Consider the following 21,961-nt stretch of genomic DNA (forward strand, 5'->3'; position numbering starts at 1 on the left):
CAGACACCAGGGATCCACACGGCAGCCTGGCAAACTCTGGGTTCATGTGATGACTGCCTCAATGAATGAAGTGTGGAGCGATACAGGAAGACTCCCAACATCACCCTCGGACCTCCACATGCATATGCACATATGTGTATATAATAACCACATATATGTGTGCCCATATACATACACATAGGGATAAAAGATGTCCATACATTGGCTATTTAACCCCAAATTTCTATGACGATGCTATATGAGGTGTGGCCTTTGGGAGGTTAGGTAAGACGTGGCCAGTGTGCCGATAGCATTAGTGGCTTTATAAGGAGAGACATAGCCTCAAATGCTGACTGTCTTAGCATGTGACACTCTCCTCCATGCTCTCAAAAACTGCTATAAAACTGTGACCAGGGGGTTGGGGATTTAGCTCAGTGGTAGGGCGCTTGCCCAGGAAGCAAAGCCCTGGGTTCGGTCCCCAGCTCCAAAAAAAAAAAAAAAAAAAAAAAAAAACTGTGACCAGGTCCAAGCCTGATGCCGGGGTGACATGCTCTTAGGGCCGTGGAGCCAAATATGCATCTATCCTCACAGACTGCTGCCTGGGAATTTGTTAGAGCACCAGCAGGTGACTGAGACAAGTTCTAGTCCAGTCTGCTGGAACAGAGCACCAGTAGACATGCCGTGCAGGCTGCCCCAGGAATGACACCTTGAAATGCTTGCACACTCAGCGTGTGCCACATGAAATACAATGGAGCCCTCGTCATCACACTGCGCTCAGCCCAGTGCTTCTGAATGCTGGCATCAGGGTGGATGTTGGAATCCTCTAAGCAAAGTGTCCGTGACAGAAACCTTACATTATTTGTCTGAAAGGTCAAGGTAACCTCTAGAACAGGTTGAGTGGTTCTCAACCTGTGGGTCACAACTCTTTTGGGGCCACATATCAGACATCCTGCTTATCAGATATTTTTACATTATGATTCATAACAGTAGCAAATTTTCAGTTATGGAGTAGCAATGAAATAACTTTATGGTTTGGGGGGGTCACCACAATATGGGAAACTGTGTTAAAGGACTGCAGCATTAGGAAGGTTGAGAGCTGCTGTCTAGCAGATGAGACAAGGAGGGCTTTCTATCTCTGAATCTCTGAGTTCCAGCCTGATTCGGCCATTTTTTAAAACGAAAAAGTCCTTATAGAGCATTGACTCACACAGTCTGGACAAGAAGCAGTGCACTCGGCCAAGTAACCCAAGACATGAGTTAAGGAAGGGCCGCCAAGAGAGGTTCAGGTAAACAAAGGAAAGAAGCCAAGGATGACAACGATGGACCATTCCTGAGCCTCAACAGAACAAGTGATTTCAGATGTGCACGCTTTGGCACTGCACAGGCAAAGGAAGAAGCAACGATCAGAAACAGGAGGCCCTGTGTCTGCAGAGCAACGCTTCTCAGAGACGCTGCTGAACCAGCAGCAGCAGCAGCAGCAGCAGCAGCAGCAGCAGCAGCAGCAGCAGCAGCAGCAGCAGTCAGACCTCCGGAAGCGGAGACTCAGAGTGGAGACAGAGAACTGAGGCCATTTGATGAAACTGCAGCTCCTGAAAAGAACAAACTCTGACTACTCTCTTGAAATACACCCCAAGACCTGGACTAGAGCAACTATTTGAAACTCAAAGAACCCAATGATGGTAACATGCCCAGGCCATCGTATTTACCAATGAGAAAATTCAAGCTGAGAAGGACGACTCTGGGAAGTACAGACAAGGAGCAGTGACAGACAAGAACAGGCCTTTTAAACACCAGGTTTCCTGATGGTGGCCTCCTAAACCCTGGCTTCCAGGGAGGAAACAAGAAAGCACGTGCCTGGTGATTTTTGAGACATGCCTGAAATTCAGAAAATCCTAGCCAAGAGATCAAAACAGCACATGTCTCGTTGTCAAAACTATCATAAGCTGTCACTTGGTTCTAGCACAAACAAAGGCTCTGCCTTCGTTAACTCCCTCCTGACTCGGGATGGCAACAGATGCCGGTGTCAACAAATGCCCTGGGGTCAGTGGCCCCAAACAGGTCATTTCCAAGCCGTTCCTATATGGAAAGGAAACACTGTCCACAAAATTGCACAGCTGTGGGTTGAAAGACTGAAAAACTACCCTCAGACAGCACAACCAGAGCAGGACTCTATCAGGAGCCGCTCCGGATACGGCTGTATAGCACCCTGAGTGGGGATTCAGAAGGTAGGGGGAGCCAGGAGTCTGGCTTCAAGCTCTAGTGCTCGCCTTGCTCTCTCTCTCTCTCTCTCTCTCTCTCTCTCTCTCTCCCTCCCTCCCTCCCTCCCCCTCCTCCCTCCCTCTCTCTCTCTGCCCCTGGCAACTATGAAAAGCTGCCCTTTCTCTTCTCGACCACACCCACCCTGCCATGATGGACTGAGAACCTAAAACTGTAGGCCTTCAGCTAGCTTCCCTCGTGATTTTGCTTCCACGGGCCATTTGCCAGAGTCACAGCTGAGCCTTGATAAATGGAGCCGAAGACTGGCATGAGCCGTGCTAACTCTGCAAACAAATGGTGAGCCATGTTCGACGGGCTGTTGCTGCAAATTTTCTTTTCTTTTTTATCCCCCCCCACCCCCACCCCCACCCCCACCCCGGAGCTGAGGACCGAACCCAGGGCCTTGCTCTTGCTAGGCAAGTGCTCTACCATGAGCTAAATCCCCAACCCAGGAATTTTTTTAGCCAGCTAGCCTAACCTAATCGGCGAGCTTCAGGCCTACGAGAGATTCTATCTCACAGGAAGCAAACTGCCTTCCAGAGGAGGACGTCTGGAAACCTAGAGGAGCTGGATGTGGTGGCACAGGCCTTTAACGTCAATGCTTGGCAGGCAGAGACAAGGGGCTCTCTGTGAATTTAAGACTTTCCACACAGAAAGTTCCAGAACAGCCTGAACTACAGTGAGACCCTGTATAAGAACTGAGTCAAGGTGGGAGTGGTCAGAGTAAATACCCAAACTCGGGCCTCTGGCACGTGTGCACACACCCACGTGAACATGTACAGACACACGAGAAAGCTCGGTGGCCTGGACATGGTGGTGCGGCCTGCAACCCCAGCTATGGGATCCTCAAACCACCATGTCCAAAAGAGCGCTGGGTGGAGCCAAGGAGAGACTTCAATTCATATGGGAACGAGGCAGTCTGACTCTTCCAGATCAGAAACAAAGGCAGTAACATCATTTTAAAAGGAAAAAAAAAAAAAAATGGGCCAGTGGGAGTTCAAAGGAAAAACCAGCTCCTTGCTCCCTTCTGGGAGCCTCCTCGGCCTCACCCACGGGGACACTAGAGTCTCACACAAGAGGCTGGACCAGGAACAAATGTTGTCTCCAGGATACGTTTTGCATTCAGGAACTACATCCTCTAAGAACCTGAAAAGGACCCCACAGTGACATTGACATCCCATAAGCTACGCTCCATGGACATCAGAGAAAGCCTTGCCACCATCCAAGGGCTAACGTGGAGGCCAGGGTTGCAGCTCAATAACACATGGGCTTGGCACGCTCCAGGCCCTGGCCTCCATGCCTGACCCCCAAAAGAATGGAAAATGGCAGTGTGTAGTGATGTCAACAATGTCTGAGACTATGAGGCCCTGGCCAGCCTGGAACTCACAGAGATCCGCCTGCCTCTGACTCCTGAGAGCTGGGGTTAAAGACGTGGGCCCCCACGCCTGCAGAGAAAAGCCCTTCGGTTGCATACACAGCAGTGCGTTCAGTTTCTCCCCGGTAGGACACAGTTAAGGTCAGAAGGAGCAGGCTCCTCCATCGGTGCGTGTTCCCTCCAGAGGATGGTGGCTCTCCTCACACGCCTTCAGTGTATATGTGTTTAAACTTATTAAAGTGTGTGTGTGCATACAATGTGCGAGAATTAGTTCTCTTTCCATCCTGTGGGTCCCAGGAATCGAACTCAGGTCTTCAGGCTTGTCAGCAAGCAGCCCGACTTGTGGGGCCATCCTACTGGCCAGGCATATGCATTTAGAAGGTGGGATTTGGAGGGCCTGGTGTGTGTTTTTAATTTCTACTTAATGACTGTGTATAGCCATGGAGTATAGTATGCTATTTCCATAAGTAGATACAATGCACAATAATCAAATCAAAACAGTTAACAGATTCACCATGTATCGACCGTCCGCTTTCTGTCTTGGGACCGTTCAACCCCTTCTACTTATTGTGAGGCATATCATTCCCCACAATAGGACGCTAAGACTTATTTATCCCTTACCTATCGACTCAGGGTAATCTAACTTGTCTACCCATCAACCATCACTCCCTGCCTCTCTTCACCCTGGTAACCAGGCAACCACCATCCTATTCTGTGCTTCTAGGAGATAAACCTGTCCGGCTTCCACGTGTGCGAACAGGCTGCATTTTCTTACATCAATCCTGCGTTATTACCTTCACTTTTAAAAATTAAAACAAGACAAGGACACCTTTAATCCCAGCACTGGGCAGGCAGAGGCCGGTGACTGATGCTCTGAGTTCCAGGCTAGCCTGCTCTACAGAGCAAATTCCAGGCTAGTCAGGTCCACATAATGAGCCCGTCTCAGGAACTAAATTAATTAATTTAATTAAAGCAGGATCCTATTAAAGGTAGTTAGAGACCATTCCCAGTTAGATGTCTGACTTCTCGCCGCTGCACTCCGTGGCCACGCACAGTGGGCCTTCTCTATCTCTATCATCAGAACAATGGGAGGCGTCTAGTCAGAAAGTCCACTGAATGAGAGAGAGATGTCATGGGCTACATCGGCAAGAACCCGTGGTATCTGAGTATCAGAGCCGCAGAGCATTTCATGGGCACAGACGTGAAGACTCACCAGGTAAAGGTTATTTTTGTCCTGAAAGGCATACTGTAATTGGGGGATCCAAGGGCTCGTGCTCTGAGATAATATGTTCCTCTCCTCCTCGAAAAATGAAACCTGGGGGAGAAGAGAAACTCTTTAGATAGTAATTTTGATAGAAGTAAATGTGAAGGGGACATGGCCTTTGTCCTGCCTCTCAGTCTAAACTGATGTTTCTGGGTCCTAAAGAGTCACTTGGCATGGCGCTCTGAAATTTCACTACTGACTGCTTAGCTCAGCTTTGCCGAGCCCTCACGTTATCCATCCAGTTACGCACCTAGCATCTCTCCTCAATTCACTTCGAGCTTAAATATCCTTCCCTTCCCATGCACCCTCACTTCCTGGATGGTTCTCACAATGCTGGCCAGGTAGGAGAGAGGGACAGTGCCGCTGGTGCGGGGCTCAATCTCCGTGAGGAGGCTGGCAAGCGGGTGTGGCAGCAAGCCAGGCTGGGACCCGAGTTGGCGTGCTAGCCCACATCAAATAAATAAGTAAATACATAAGAGGCTTGCACAGCCGGGCACTCCAGACCCCAGCACCGTAGGAGAGCCCAGTGAGTGCCGGTCCGGCTCCAGGTCCAGTGAGAGACCCTGACTCTAGGGACAGAGCAACACACCATCCTCCTCTGGCCTCTGTGCACGAGCCTTTACGTCCTGAGTGCTGGTCGTGTGCCACCGTGCCCAGTTTATGCGGTCGTTGCTGCAGACTGGACACGGGACTTCACGCTTGTTAGACAAGCGTTCTGGCCTCTGGGCTAGATCCCTAGCTCAGAACTGTTTTTAAGCAGCTCCTCCATGTAGTCCCAAAAGTCACCCTGGAGACCCTAAATCTAAGCCGCTTAGCAAACATGTTAGAGGGTGATCTTTTTTGCTGACAGGGAAAGTGGTCAGTGGGGGAAGCTGGATCTGAACAGGCCCAGGCCTCACTGGCTCACTATTGACTCTGCCTGACCCTTGAAGACTCCTTTACGGTAACAGGTCTCTGAGGACCATTTCTGGCTGTCACAGCACTCCAGCCTCTCCCGTGTGATGAGACACCATTTCTTCATGTCCTCTCTCTCTAACAACTCCCTCAGATTTCCCATGCTGCTCTTTTCTCTTCGCATCCTTAAATTCCAAATCCTCACAGTGACTCCATTGGGGGGTCTGCTTTTCTTTATTACATTAACTCACTCCATCAATGGTATATTTACCACCAAAGCTAGTTTTATTAGCTCCTTCGTAAACAGGGTTTCTAAAGTCCCAGGCCTGCACCTCAGCACCGTGGTCTCTTGAGGTCCTTTTCCTGGAGGAAAGTGCATCTGTTTGGCTCTCAGCTGCCTGCCCACATGTGGCACATGAGACTTGCTTCCTCTTACATGTCCTAGTTCCCATCCTAGTGCAAGCGCTTCGAGGTTGGGCTAACCTGGTGCCTGAGGACCCAGAATCATGCTGAGCTCGTTCAGTGAGAGGATGATGACGGACAGCGCCTCCCTGGGTGGGGAAGCTCAGTGAGCACACCCCACCCCAGCCTCCTAATGACAGGCAGGGTCTTGTCATTTCCCTTCCTGTGATGTTGCTCACACTTCATTCAGGAACACAGAAGCCGGGTCGTGCTTGGACTCTGACAAGTGGCTTCCCACCCCCTGCTGCAGTTTCTGTTTTAAAAGTCAGAAAACAGCAACCACACAGGGATCTTGGGATTTTGTTTAGGAGCCTTCTGATTGGATCTGAAATGTCCCCCAAAAGCTAGTGACTAATTCATGGATTAGTAACGTATGGGCTACTGGGAAATGTAGGGTGTAGGAGGTGGGCACAGTTAAGAGAGCAGGCTACTGGAGGGCTTGCCCCAGGGACAGCCCCCTCCCCTCCTCCCTCCCCATCCCTCATTTCTTCTTCACGACCACGGGCCCCCAACCATGGCACTCTGCCTCACTGCGGGCCTGAAGCAGGGAAGGCACTGATGACGTGGAGTAAAAACTCTGCCACCGTGAGCCAAAGCAAAGCACCTTCCCTTCCGGGCAGTTTCTCTGAGGACCTTCGTCATGGCAGAACTGGTTGACAGCATGGAGGGCAGGGGCCTCTTAAGGACACTGAATCCTATGGTAAAAATGGCTGACGTGGTACATGTTACGTCGGGTAGTCTAAAATGATGAAAAACTGCCCACCCAAATGTCTTCATTTCTCAGTTAGTTCTCAACCAAACTCCTCTCTCCCTCCCCTCCCTCCCCTCCTCTTCTCTCTTTTTCTCTCTCTACTTTAAATAGCACACATGCATACATGCACACAGTCACAGAGACACAAATGACACACAGACACACACATGCACACATGCATACAAACATGTACACATGCAGAGACAGACACATATATGCACAGACATACACACATGCACGCATGTACAAAGACATATATGCACACAGATACATATGCACACACATGCATACACACATGCATATACATGCACACATGCAGACACACATGTGCATGCATGCATACAAACATGTACACATGCAGAGACAGACACACATATGCACAGACAGGCACACATGCACATACATACATACACATGTGCACACATGTACCAAGACATATATGCACACAGACATGCACACATGCACCCACACACACATACATGCAACTACATACACACATGTGCAAACACATGTGCACACAAACACACACACACACACACACACACCCTGTACAGAACCCCAGACCTCACACCCCCAGGATGTCACCTCGGCCATGTGTCTTCCTGGTAGTTCCCATTAATTTTCTACCCAGTCACCATTCCCTCTCATCCTAAGGACTTTCCTGACTGCCCTTGGCTCACCCATGACATCGTCCTTCACATCACTCCTAATGAAACTGCTAATTCTCCCCCACCCCCGTGCTGCTTAACCGGTAAGCACCGGCTTTGTGGATCTGCAGTTTCCCTCCACCTCTGGGAGCTGAGGTTCAACCCTGCAAGGGATGGCCGTGGGACTTCAATTCCTTTTGCAGGCTTCCCACGGAGCTGGGCACGTTGTCGGACTCATGATGTGCAACTAGACCGCTTGTAACTAATGAATTACTCTCTGAACTCCAAGGCTGACGGCTGTCTCTTGAAAACACAGCCAATGAATCAATATGTCTGGGGGAGAGCAGCCTTTCTTCAAAGGAAGAGAAAAACACAGCTAAAAAGATAACTCCGTACCCTGTTCTCAGACAAGCCACTCACAAGCCAGGGAACACGGTTTCACTTGGACTTCCGCAGAGGCCTGCTCTAAAATTAAACACGTGTGCTCACGATAGGAGCACCTGAGCACGGCACAGGTGCGGACGGACGCTGCCAATTTACCCCATCGGGAGGCAGGTCCCTAAGACCCAAGCGTACAGCCCTGAGGGGTCACGTTAAAGTCATCAGCCTTAGTTTAAAAGCCCAATGGCTCTACAGTAGAATGCAGCTGCAGAGGCATGACAAAGGCACCGATGGGAATCTCTGAGGCTTCAGAATTCATCAACGTCAGTTTGAGAGCGAGCTAAGGGCTTGAGGAGGCCCTTTTCGGCTCACGCACTCATAATGAACAACTCTCTGGATCCTAGACGTCAAATTAGCAGGTTATCGTCTCTGTGAGGGGTACTGGGTGCAGACCGAGGCGAGACCTGAGATCCGGACGCTCCTACCTGCTCCTGGGCCCGCAAAGCCGCCTTCTTCATGATCTTCATGGCGTAGACATCCCCGGTGGCCTTCTCTCTAACCACCTGCACTTCGGCGAAGTGACCGCAGCCCACAAGACTTCGCACTTCGAAGTCCCTCACCGACGGCTGGAGCTCCCGTAACTCGGCTACCGTGTCAGAATCTGTGGAAGGCGAAAGAGTCACACCCAGACGAAAGGACACCCTTCGAATGAACACATCTTGCAAGAGCGGGGGGAGGGGAGGGAGAAAAAGAAAAACGTGTCTGTCTCCCTTCCCCTTCAGAAGACGTTTAGTCACTTCTTATCTATCATGAACAATTATAAAATCAGCACCAACGTGTTTTTTTATCTGTTAAAATTAAGGGCTCCAGAAATTCCAAAGTGCGGTTTCCATGGTAGCTATAATTCGAGTCCTGTAGACTTAGAAAATAGGAAGGGAGCACACTGCCATGCTTTTCATCTCCCTCTGAGGGCTGCAGGGCAGTGCTGGGCTCGACCAAGCTGGACGGCATTCCGAAGGGCGTTACAATGTAACAGGAGCAACATGGCCCCCTGGAGTGGACTCTGAATCATTCTGTTCTAGCCAGCTGCGCTCTACCGGGCTTCGGCCACTTGTACTGTGTCAATGGTTTCCTTTCACACCCTTAGTCCGTGCCAGTGCTAGAGGTACAGGGTCAGCCCCAAGTCCCAACAGAGCCCTGACATCTGCTCTGAGAGGCTGACAGGCACTCATCCTGATGGGCCTGCCACCTTCACATTTTTGACACAATCTTACTCCTTCTCTAGTCCAGTCTCTCAGGCTGAGGGCTGAGCGGGTGGGTGGTACTGTGGGATCTCACGCACTGTGACATTTCTAGATGACCGGGAACCCTAGTGACTCGTAAGAACATAAGGGACAGCGGTGATGGCCTAAAAACGGAGCCCTGTGACTAACAGAGGAGCTGCATCAGAAATGGGGGTTACAATCACAGAAGGCAAGAAAGACCTACAGTCCAAATTACCTTAGGCTTAGGGTGCATCTCAGTAGTGGAGCCATGCGCTCAGCATGCAGAAGGTCCTAGGTTCAAATCCCAACACCAGAACCAAAAACAAAACAAAACAACAAAAAAAAAATGCTTACCCTGAAAAATCCCATTCACATTGAAAGCTAAAAGACTAGGACCTGAGTTCAAGTCTCCAGCACCCACATAAAATGCCAGGCATGTAACTTATGACCCCAGTCCTCTGATCCCCAGTCCCACAGTGACCAGTCACACCAAAGGTTCCCTGGATCCCTTGGGGACCAACCTAGAGTGATGTGTGGATCTATATGCATTCATTGTGAGCAGATTTTTTTTTTCTTTCTTTTTTTCGGAGCTGGGGACAGAACCCAGGGCCTTGTGCTTGCTAGGCAAGTGCTCTACCACTGAGCTAAATCCCCAACCCCGTGAGCAGTTTTATGCCGTGTGGTTTAAAAGTGGATCTAGGCTCGTGGAGATGGCTCAGTGGGTAAAGGCCTATGATGCTGTGACCCACAACGGGTGCCACCATGCTGAGCCCGGTCTGCCTTCTGTCTCCATTCCATTCTGGGCTTCCCTTCCTGCCAAGTGTTTGAGTACTGAATTACAATTAGCCAAATGCACTGGCTTGCAGATTTCCGAGTCTAACTTGACTTTGTCTTGGCTGTACCCAAGCCAATATCTCTTCATTTCCTTTTATGCCTTGGGCTCTAAAACTGCTTACGGTGTTGCCCAACTCAGTAACTCTGGACCCATCACTGGGGACGATCAGGCATCTAAATCACACGTTAGACAAACTGCTTTGTGGGCGAAAACCGTGACGCCTTCAGAACTGCAGGAAAGCACTCCAAATCTCTCTTTTCCCCCAAAGGCGTTTGTGTTATTAAGGTGGACAGGCGAGATGCTAAAACCAAGCCCCTGGCTATTTTAAAAAAGAGAAAGGAGGTGGGGAGCCTTTCACAACTCCTCCCCACACCAGCCGCTCCTGTGACCCTAAAACCATAAGGAGTCGCCATCTCCATGAACATTTGGTTGGTGCTTAGGGTCCCAGTGGGTACCGAGGCTGACCGAATGGCACAGGGCACAGTGATGAAAACACAGCCCGGGTTGTGGCTTCCTTACACAGACGGCGGGATCTGCGGGCGCGAGGGCGGCCAAAGCTAACCAGGCAGAATCAATCGACTGTTTCCTTCCAGAAATTCAGTCCAAAGACAAGGAATCCATCCTTCACAGAACACGCGCTGAGACGAGGTGCGCATGAAGAGGCTCACAGAGAAAACTGAAAAGGAAAATACTCAGAAGCAGCCTGGCTGCCCCTAAACCTCCATGAGCGCCAACGTGGAAACAATGGGCAGCTCAACCACAGAGGGAGCTTCAGGGCAGCCAGGGCTAAGCAGGAAGGCCCTGTCTCAGAAAAAGGGGAAAAAATCATTTATTTATGTATGTGCTGTCTGCATGTACACATGTGTATCATGTGCGTGCAGTGCCCTTGGAGGCTGGAAGATGACATTGGATCACCTCGAACTGGACGCTACGCGTGGCTGTGAGCCTCCGTGTGGGTGCTGGGAACTGAACTCGTTCCTCTTAACTGCTGAGCCGTCTCGCCAGCCCCACACCTGCTTACATCTCCTGTGTAACACATTGGAGTAACGAGCTCTCCCGTCTCATTGAGCATTGATCATTTCTTTGTCCTGTCAACAGTTAAAATCCTATCAGGGTAGCCTCCTGACTTAAGAGGCTACTGTGGGTGGGGCCTGGCACACTCTCTTATACTTAGCCTAAACAAGCAGTCCTACCCTGAGATGATGGACGGACAGGGTACAGGCCCGGACAGCAAGCATAAAACAGTAGGGCAGTCACCTACTGCCACCGCTGTGCAGTGAGTTCATACAACTCTGCATGGGATGCCCATGGGGCCAGCAGCACAGTAGGGTTTTTTTAGATTTATTTTATGTATGTGAGTACACTGTAGCTGTCTTGAGACACACCAGAAGAGGGCATCGGATCCCATCACAGATGGTGTGCTACCATGTGGTTGCTGGGAATTGAACTCGGGACCTCTGGAAGAGTAGTCAATGCTCTTAACCACTGAGCCATCTCTCTAGACACAGTAGGATCCTTAGAACAGCACTGTCATAAATCTGTCTGGGACTCGTGGAGCTGTAAGCCAGGAGGGCCGCAGTGACAGATGCAGTTTAGCTCCCGCTGGACCTCTATCACGTCGGTGGCTTCCTCTCTGAACACTGACTGAACGCCCAGCTGCAGCCTTGTGTCCGGACCAAGTTGCCTGCTGCCTGCTGCCTGCATCAGGTACTTGGCGAGCATCTGCTCCATGAGTGTCTTGCTAGGTTAACAGAGGAAGTGGCAAGAGGCTGACCAGAGCTCCCTGAACTCGAGCTGGTACAGTGCAGTACAGATGCCCACACACACACACACCAACCACATCCTTTAAAAACTGAGGAAGCAAAATAAGTGCTGGATGTGTCACATACCTTACGTGAAAATTAACAAGTGTGCTTTGGGTTTTTTGTTGTTGTTGTTGTTGTTGCTGTTGTTGTTGAGCTGTGTGCCATCACACCCATAAAAATAACTCTTAAATAAATACATATAGGGGTTAGGGATTTAGCTCAGTGGTAGAGCGCTTGCCTAGGAAGCGCAAGGCCCTGGGTTTGGTCCCCAGCTCCGAAAAAAAGAAAAAGAAAAAGAAAAAAATATTTATTTAAATATCAGTCGATCACTAAATAAGCAGGTATTGAAACACCGCAGTATTTCTCAAATACATACAAATGTATATCACTTAAAATGTGAGGTATTATATTAGTTACATAAATGTATAAATTACATAAGCATGTATTTTATACAGGACAACACCAGGTCCCCTTAACTGGAGCTACAGAAGTCATCAGCTCTTATGAGGATGCTGGGAACCAAACCCAGGTCGGTCCTCTGTGACAGAGCAAATGCTCCTGACCGCTGAGCCACCTGTCCAACCCCAAGAGAGAACTCACAGGCAAGGGTGGTGCGCGCCCTTAACCCCAGAGCCTGGGAAACAAGAGGCAGGTGGATCTCAGTGAATTCAAAGCCAGTCTTGTCTAAATAATGAGTTCAGGATGGCCAGGACTATATAATAAGACCTCATTTCACAGAGACACAGGAGCGGAATGAGTTACTGGCCTATGCCACCTGGGTTTGTGTACACATCCTGTGATGGCCACACAACCACAGAATATCTAACGGAACAACCAGAGCACGTGCCCATAGCTAATCCGTGCAGGACTGCAGGTAGCGAAGACAAGAATTACTTCCCCGGTTCCCACATGCTCATCGCCTGTCCTCCAGGGGCTCAAGGACAGGGGCACGTTACTGAGAGGCACCACTTCAGTCGTCCTTGTCCGTTTCCGCTGGCAGCTCAGGAAACCTCCACTCCTACAAACGTGGGCAGTGGCAGCCGATGGACCCTTCGCCACGCGGAAAAAACCAAAGCTCACATTCGGGAACAGAGACTCAACGCAGGTCAGGGTGGAGGTGGAAGTGGGGGTGGAGATTTCAATCCGGGGGATTTCAATCTCGGGCTCTTCAGCTCCTCTCCAGGAAGCCTCTTGAGAAAGTGTGAACAAGTATCCCGGAAGAGCTCCACTCCACAGACACCGGCCCTGATTACGCACAGCCTCCTATGACTGACTGACGCCTCTGAAGCATCCCTGGGGTCTCAAACCTGGAGAGGGGTCCTTCAGGTCCACCCCCTCTCACTGCCTACTTGATAATTTACATATTGAAAAGATGGAGGAATATTTAGACATGCAGGATGCTGAGTGAATGCCTCAAGGACATTTTAAAGGTGCACACTGTATTGATTAATCGTGGGGGATGCTTGTGGTTCACTCGTACTGGCTGTTGGCAAGCCTGGTTGTCCTAGTAACTTTTCCGCTGCTGTGAGAAATACCCTCACGAAGCAACTAAGGGAGGGCGGGCTTATGCTGGTTCACGAGCCCATGGTGCAGTCCATCACCGTGGGACAGTCCAGACAGCAGGAGCTCCCAGCACCTGGTCACATGGCACCCCACTGAAGAAGCATGAAGCACCAAATGTACTCATTTTCTCCTTTGTATTGGTCCAGGATCCTAGCCCAGGAAGTGATGCAACCAGAGTGGGCGGGCCTCTCACAGGAAGTGGTACAACTACAGTGGGCGGGACTCCCCACAGGAAAGGGCACAGTTACAGCGGGCGGTCTCCCTACAGGAAATGTTGTTAACCTAAGGAGCCGTGAGCTTATCAAGTTGACAGATGGACCATCGTGCTGGGTACTCACTCTGGGCACTGTTGACTCTGCACATCTTTCCATAGATGAGGAAACTGAGAGCAGTTCAAGACACACACAAGCAGTGAAGCCCTTGTTCATGGTTCGGATGTAAAGTGGCCCCCACAGGCTCCTGTACTTGAACATCTGGTACCTAGCTGGGGCAGCTGTGGAACACTCAGGGGGTGAAGATAAGGATGGGGGTGGCTAGAGGGTAAGCCTTGGGGTTCATTGCCTTCTGCTGCCCAAGCTCTTGGCTTCCTGGTCAGCCCTCTGTAGCAATGGGGCTGATACCTGCCCCTGACACTATCCTCTGCCATGAGCTCTCTCAAACCGTGAGCCAAGACAAATCCCTCTTCTCTCAGTCTGCTGTCAGCTATTCTGTCACAGCGGCGGTAGGAAAATTGACGTCTATTTTGGTTACTCAGCCCTCCTGGGGCCTCTGAGCAACAGCTGCTCAGTCCACTCTAGGAGGCCCGGTTAATCAGTGCTCCCAACTCCTTTGTGGATTCAGAAAGGGTTGATCATGTCTTCCTGTGAGCGACTCAGAGCAGAACCAATCAGAACCTTCCCTGGGACTGTGTAACACCAACCACCTAGCACCAGGCCTGGTGACTCACACCTGCTTAATCCCCAGCACTCAGGAGGCAGAGGCAGGCGGATCTCTGTGAGTTCAAGGCCAGCCTGGTCTACTTAGTCAGTTCCAGGACAGCCAGGACTACACAATGAGATCCTGTCTTTAAAAAGTAAACTAGCACATCTAACTGGGCATGAGGCGGTATCCAGTCTCTAAAACTAGTTTCCGGTGAAGTGACACCTGGGATTCACACACAGAATACAGAGGCCCCTGGCTAAAGCTCAAGCCCCTAGCACAGCACTACTAAGGCAGTGAACCTCTTCTCTGTTTTCTTCTCCCAACCCCTGGTGGATGGAAACCACACAGACCTGCATAAGCCTTCCTCCCAGCAAGAGGTAGGCCGCAGGGGAGTTCCCAAGACTGTGCCTTTGAAAAGGGCCAGTGAGACCCTGACTCCTCCCTCTCTCCAGAGCATTCCTAGCCCTGAGGTAAACACAACCTCTTGCCCTGATTTGTTGTCCACTCATAGGCCCCAAAGCAACCAACCATAGTCTAAAGTCCCCAAAGGTGCAAACCAACCTCTCCTCTTCTGCACCTCAACTGCTCCCGGTGTCCTGTTACAGCGTCAGAAAGCTGACTGACCACAGCCAGAGAAGGCCTTCAAAGCAGCCCCCTCTCCAGCACTCTCGCACACTCAGGGCCATGAGGAGGGACATCTGGCTTCTGAGCTCGGACAGCTCAGGTGGGAACAGTTTAGGCTTGGGGTGGGGGGTGTCACATGACCTCTGTTCCAGGTATTCTAACGTGTGACTAAAACACATGGGTGTGGCACAAGCATGTGGGCGTGGCTGGTTCCAGTAAAGCTTTGCTTATATATAGTTTATAGTTTCCTCGCCCATCACATAGAGGAACCACAGAGAGTACAAGACCCTGATCTCCAAAAAGAGAGAGACACACAGACTGCCTGACTGAAAATGGAGCTCAGCTTTCCAGCCAGGGTCACAGACTCTGAGCAAGTCATCTAGAATACTCCAGTAAGAGAGCCCTGAATCTTAGCCAATGTGTCACCAAGCAGAGGAATCCCCAGCTGAACGCAATCAAACCACAGACTCATGAGGAAGGGATAAAACTATCGCTTCAGCCTGGACGGTCTGATTAGAGTGCTTGGTTAGACGGTCATCTTAGACCAGACAGTTCCCCAAGTCTGTCATGCCTGACTAGATGGCCCTGTGTGCTCAGGATGTTTGGCAGGACCCCGGCTCACCCAGTAACACCCTCCTGTGCCCCTAGCTGTGACAACCCAAAGGGCCTTTCAGTGATGCTGGAATGAAACACTCACTGACTGAAACCAGGAGCAGAAAATACTAGAAGGTGTGGAACCAGCATCCAACCACCCCGCCACACCAGGGTCAAGCAAAAGTCGGGAATACTAAGTCGGCAGGCAAAGCCGCAGACCCGTGATGCTCACAGGCCCAGGGCACTTTGCTGTCATCAGTCGCTTCTCCATTTAAGAAAAATTAAGAATTACATCTCACGACATCAGTGGTATAAATAAAACAAGAGGCTCGGCTTGGGGTGTAGTTCATTGGCAATGCTTACCATGAAGGAGGTAGAGAAAGAGGATGAGGATGAGGGGGAAGAGAGGGAGGAGGGGGAAGGGGAGGGGGAGGAGGGGAGACAGCAGATTCAGAATACTATATTAATCTATTATCCTGATTTTAAAATTAAGCAACTGAAACAAAATATCCTGTTGAATTTAAACGCAATGGCCCCTAAGCACTAAGCCTGTCCTGCCTGCAGGGAGGGTTAGCTCAGAGTGTTAGGACAGAGTCCGGGAACAGCGTCCCCATCAAGTAAGTCCCTGGAACCAGCCGTGCCTGAAGCATCCTTGGATCTGTCTCCTGAGGAAACATGTTTCCTTTTTTGACTGAATTGCTGTGACCTGCAGTGAGAAGACTCACTTAATCCTGGTCCCCAACCGCACAATCTACGCACGCCCCCGGGTCGGTCTTATGCAGGCCATAGTTTTCTACAACTCCAACCAGCGCCTTCCGCCTCCAGCACCCTGAGTAACCGACCCTTTGATACGGTTTTTCATGCTGTGGTGACCCCCACCATAAAATCACTTCATTGCTACTTCACACCCGTACTCTTGCCACCGCTGTGAATCGCAGTGTAAGTATCTGATATGAAGGGTGTCTGCTCTGTGGAGGGGCGGAGACCCACGGGTTGAGAGCAGCTGCTCTCTGGGGAGCGTTGCCGAGATCGAGTCACCCCAGACTTACACTTCCGGACGAAGCTGCTCACGTGCTTTATCTTCATGAGGGCAGGCTGACTGCACTCTTCCAAGAGAACAAAGAGGGCATCTAACACCCCTTCCCGGGAAAGAGCAGACATCTGCTGTTGAGTCATGAGGGGCGGTTTCCCCTAAAAATGGCAAACAGCAGATGGGGATTCTGTCAATAATGAAAGGCTTTGATCAATAACATCCACACAGAGTAAATCACAACCAGCCGACTCAACTTAACTGCTCATGACACCCTGGCACCGATTCTGGGGACGCTAAGTGATTATCTGCGTGGCTCTGTTGCTGGTGATAACTCACCTGAATGGGGGAATGAAAATCGTACGGACAGCACCGGCCCTGTAAACAGGCCATTCCTTCGCAGAGCCTGAGCTCCCTGGGAACGTCTGGAACTGCGGACCCTAGGGTTTAGAGATGACACCGCATCTCTTCCAGAGGACACTGTAACTGGCACTCCCTCCCTGGGTGGCTGGTCCAACTGCAGCCTCTTTAATTCATCTCAAGTAGTAGGAATGGATGCCTGCCGCGAGGCACAATTTATTCATGATCCGCGGGATCAGTTACAGATTGGCAGACTCTGTCTAGCCCACAAACATGTTTTGTTTGGCTCCAAGTATTTAAAATAATTTGAATTATCTGCCAATATTTTTAAATCAGTAGATTTTACACACACACACACACACCAGAATGTCTCTCTTTTCCTGAAACTAGCAGATCTGGCAACATTGCCCTTGGTTTGACTAGATCATAACAGAAGCTGAGGCCCCCCTCTTGCGAGTGTCAAAGGTCACTGCGGACTTGACCTCCTGTCTTCTGTCTGGCCAGCCTGATCCATTTATGCACCACTGTCTGGCCTCTCAAGACCTGACTTGGGAACCCAAGTTTAGAGGACGATTCCCATTTGAGGCTGTAGACTGTGGAATAAAATCTCTGAAAAAACAGCTACAGGGGGAGGCACAGAAAGTAGATTTTTATGACTTCAGGGGCTGGGGGAAAGTGCCCATCACACAAGAATAAGGACCTGAGTTCGGATCCCCAAAACCCCCATAAAATATCCAGGCATAGAGGCAAGTGCCCATCACCCCAACAGTGGGGGATGGGAATGTGGGTTCCTGAAGTTCACTGTCTAGCTCTTCTAGCTGAATTGATGAGCTTCAGTGAGAGAGCCTGTCTCAAAACATTACAGTGTTGACCAACCAAGGAAATGCAACCAGTGTCTATAGCTCGCGTGCCCACGCAGACACGCACACAATTTCATTGCACCCAAACTTGGTGCCACAAGCCTATAACCCTAGCACATGGGAGAATGAGGCTGGAGGATCGTGAGTTCAAAAGAAACTGAGTGGCAGACCCTTTCTCACACGCCACGTCTCCCTTCAGTACCTCTGGTCTCCATGCACAGACGTCATCACTGAGACTCACTTTAAACGCAAATGGCGCTGTGCTGGTTCAGGGTAGAGCCGAACAGCCTTCGTGGGAAGGCAGCTGCCATAAACAGGAGTTTAGCCCACTTTAAGGGTTTGGCAAACCGCAGCCCCTGAGCCAAACAAGGCCCGCTGCCTGAATTGTAAACAGAGCTCTGTCTGAACCCAGCCACGCCCACTCATTTACATAGCATTCCGGGACACCCCGGGTGCTACAGTGGCAAAGTTGAATGACCCACAGAATGGAAAACCTTTTATTATTTAAAAAAAAAAAAAAAAAAAAGAAAGGAGAAAAAGGAGAAAAGGGGGGGAAAATGAAAAAGAGCCCCAGGTAGCCTAGGAAATGATTAAATAAATGAAAGCGTACAGAGGCCACATAAAGGGTGGGGAAGGAGGGGCCCGGAGCGGAGGGGAGTGGGCGGAAACGAGGGGGGGGTTGGGAGGGGGGTGTCAGCTGGTAAAAGTGCTTGCCCTGAGCTTGCCCGGAAGCCTGATAACCTGAACTTGATGCCTGGAATCTACATAAAAGGCCAGATGTGGAGGCACATCTGTAACCCTAGCACTCCTAATTCAAAATGAAAGGTGGCAGCAGGGAAATCTCAGCAAGTCTGTAGGCCCACTAGACAGGAAGAGAGTGTGGACAAAAACAAGAGAGACCCTGCCTCAAAATACAGCGAGAGGAAGCCAGAAGTTGCAACCAGATAGCCACACTACCCTAAGGCACGCCCACACATGCGCAGTTGCCCATGCCACGCCCACAGTCACACAAACATGTGAGCACACAAAAATAACTAAATCTAAATAATCAGGGTGCCTTGGTGAGCAGTCGGTGCCTATATTCTACTGCCCCAGGTGTACTCTCGCTGACTACAGACCCCGTAACTCCAGCTGAGCCCACGGGTGGAGAAGAGCCACCCACTGTAGGACAGCAAATGCTGGGGTGGGTTTGTTTTGGGTCAGGGCCTTGGGTTAGTGGTTGTGGTTGTTGTTGTTGTGGTTGCTTTGTTGTTGTTTATTTTGGTTTTTGTAACTCTGACTGTCTTGCCATATAAACCAGGCTGGCCTTCAACTCCAAGATCCACCTGCCTCTGCCTCCAAGAGCTGGGATTAAAGGCGTGTATTTTCAGGCCTGCTGGGTGACCTGCAGAATCCTGGGAAGAGAAGCCATTGCTCCTTTAAGTCTTGTTAGGGCTTGTTACACAACACTGGGCAACATACAAGAGCAGCTGCGTGTGAGTCACCAGAGAAGCACAAAAGAACAGGTTCTCTGTCCCCATTACCAACCTCCTGAATTAAAACTCTCCTGGATTGCAGCTTAGAACCGGTTTTAACAAATTCCCCTCCAGACACAGTCAAGTTTGGGAGCCGCCAAGCCTGTCCCTTTGGTTGCCTCAGACTCTGGAAACTGGGCCTCATTTCCTTCTCTGTTCACCTGAGATAACCCAAGTAGAGGAGGGGGTCCCAGAGACTCGAGGAGGCTTAAGCTCAGAGCGCCCCATGGCACTCTCAAAAAACCTCAGGGGACTCAACCTGGAAAACGGCCCTTCACTCTGATGTGTTTTCTCACTCTCTCCATGGTTCTTAAAATGTCCTTTCTTTGGGGAATGAAAAGACCAGGAAGTAATAGCTTTTTTCTTACATCCTTGCTTGGCAAAATAAAGTCGCCTGGTGATTTGTGAGATTTCTGGGGCTCTGGAAGTCTGCCAAGCACCGAAAGTGTCCCGAGTAGGAGGGAGACCCAGTCTAAAGGACACACCTCAGGAGAAAACAAACCAGCCACTGTATCTGCCGCTCAGGGTGACAGCCCTGCCTGGGAGCAGCACAGCAGCCTCAGCTGGAGGAGGCTGAAGTCAGGTGTGCCGGTGTGCGGGGACACTTCGCCACCACCCCTTCCTTCTTGCAGGAGGCACTCACTGCTACCATCTGCATGTGATTTATCCTCCAAGGGTTCACGTGCCACAAGTTTGGACCCCAAATTGTGGCAGCTTTAAAAGGTGATATTGTAGGGGGTTATCAGGTCTTTGAGACAAAATGCTTTTCTTAACCTCAGGAACTGAGAACAGGGTGTTGGAAAGGGAGTAGGCCTTGTCTCTTACTTCCTATCTGGCCCATGTGATTTCTGCACATCCGCCTGGCCTGTGTGGTAACATTGTAACCAGGCCCTGAGCTGAGCCAACTAGAAGCCATTGGTGTACTTGAGTGTGCAGAACTGTGACCTGTGGGAACCTCTTTTGTTTATAAAAGCACACACCCTCTGGTATGTCGTTATCATAATATAAAACCAACTTAGGTCACTCCACATTAAAAAGGGATCTAATGAAAATGCCCTGGGCTTTGTTTCCCACTGCTGTGAGGAACATCATGGCCAGAAGCAACTTGGGTGGGAAAGGGTTAATTTCAGTTTACAATTCATGGCCCATCAGGAAGGCAAGTCAGAGGGGAAATGAACTAGAAAGCTGTCTGGAAATACTTTCATGACTTTGGTCCTTACAGAAGACGGAACTGTGAGGTCCTGCATGAGGAATGTAGGTGTGGTATTCAATCAAAAGAACCAGAGAGCCACCAGGTGCGGTGGCTCACGCCTTTAACCTTGGGAGGCAGATGCAGGTGTAGCTCTGGTGAGGCCAACCTGGTCTACATACCGAATGCTAGGACAGCCTGAGCTATGTAATAGGAAGAACTTGTCTCGAAAAGAAAAAGGAAAAACAAAACAAAACAAAACAGATATCCCTGGTGTGGAATTAGATTATTCTACCCTGGGGCCGAAGAGATGGCTCAAGGTTAAGAGTTCGTTCACTGCTCTGTCATGGAACCACAGTCTGGATCCCAACGTCCACACAGGCAGTTCACAAACACCTGTAACTCCAGCTCCCACATCCAAAGGAGCTTCTCTGGGTACCCAGACACAACACAGACAAAAGACATGCACACACGTACACACCCCAGAGACAATTTAGGCTTCTTCAATTGAAAAGAGACAAAGTTTAAAAGTATGAATTGTGAGAAACAAGGGGATGTCCCCAGGGCACGGTCCAGCCACATAACCATCTACACAGTGACACCTCTGTCCAGCTCAGGCAGGACATGTAAAAGAACACACCGCGGGGCTGGAGAGATGGCTCAGCGGTTAAGAGCACTGACTGCTCTTCTAGAGGTCCTGAGTTCAAATCCCAGCAACCACGTGGTGGCTCACAACCATCTGTAATGGGATCTTCTGGTGTGTCTGAGGAGAGCAACAGTGTACTCACATACATTAAATAAATTAATTAATTAATTAAATACACACGGGATTTAATTAAATACAAAGACAGGTACCACAGCAGACACAAGTGTGCACTGTTGGCAGGCAGCTTCTTACCTGGAAGAAGAGATTTAGCCTGGAGGCCCGACTGGCAATGGGCTCGGGGGCACTGGCCTCGGACGGGTTCCGCACTCCATACTTGAACTTCAACATCTCTCCGACACCGCTGAAGGAACATTGGAAAGAGTCAAGTGGGTACTGACATTTGAGGCAGGAGGGGCCTGCAGAGTCGTGTCTCCCTAAAGAGATCAGGACCAGGAGGCCGCTTCCAACCTCCACAAAAGTAGGCAGGCACGTGGTACGTAGACACACGAAGGCAAAAAGTGCTCATGAAGAACAGAAATAAACCATTTTCAAAAGAACTAACAGCCACTGGTGGGCTAACAGACTGCAGCCTGTGAGCCGAACTAATCAATCTCCACGTATTCTTACATACGTTCTGCCAACTCTGTTCCCCTAGAGAACCCCGAGGAGAACAAAACTCATGCCTCATAACTGAATAGATGTACCCTAAGTCTTGAAGATTATGGGGTAAGGGGGCGTTTTTGCAC

At 50.1% G+C, this 21,961-nt stretch overlaps 1 protein-coding gene across 3 annotated transcripts in view; it reads right to left on the minus strand.

The window, feature by feature from the left end:
- Window positions 1-21,570, minus strand: part of Cit (citron rho-interacting serine/threonine kinase) — a 158,408-nt gene extending 136,838 nt beyond the window's left edge. For all 3 annotated transcript variants that reach the window (XM_032886607.1, XM_032886606.1, XM_032886608.1), the window contains exons 1-4: window positions 21,468-21,570; window positions 16,666-16,807; window positions 8,495-8,670; window positions 4,824-4,925 (exon numbers count right to left, since the gene is read on the minus strand). In XM_032886607.1, coding sequence (XP_032742498.1) covers window positions 4,824-4,925; window positions 8,495-8,670; window positions 16,666-16,807; window positions 21,468-21,563 — 516 coding nt within the window. In that variant the 5' untranslated portion in view covers window positions 21,564-21,570. The remainder of the gene's footprint in view (window positions 1-4,823; window positions 4,926-8,494; window positions 8,671-16,665; window positions 16,808-21,467) is intronic.
- Window positions 21,571-21,961: the final 391 nt, after the last annotated feature.

The sequence above is a fragment of the Rattus rattus genome, chromosome 16, assembly GCF_011064425.1.
Source record: "Rattus rattus isolate New Zealand chromosome 16, Rrattus_CSIRO_v1, whole genome shotgun sequence".
NCBI classification, from domain to species: Eukaryota; Metazoa; Chordata; class Mammalia; order Rodentia; family Muridae; genus Rattus; species Rattus rattus.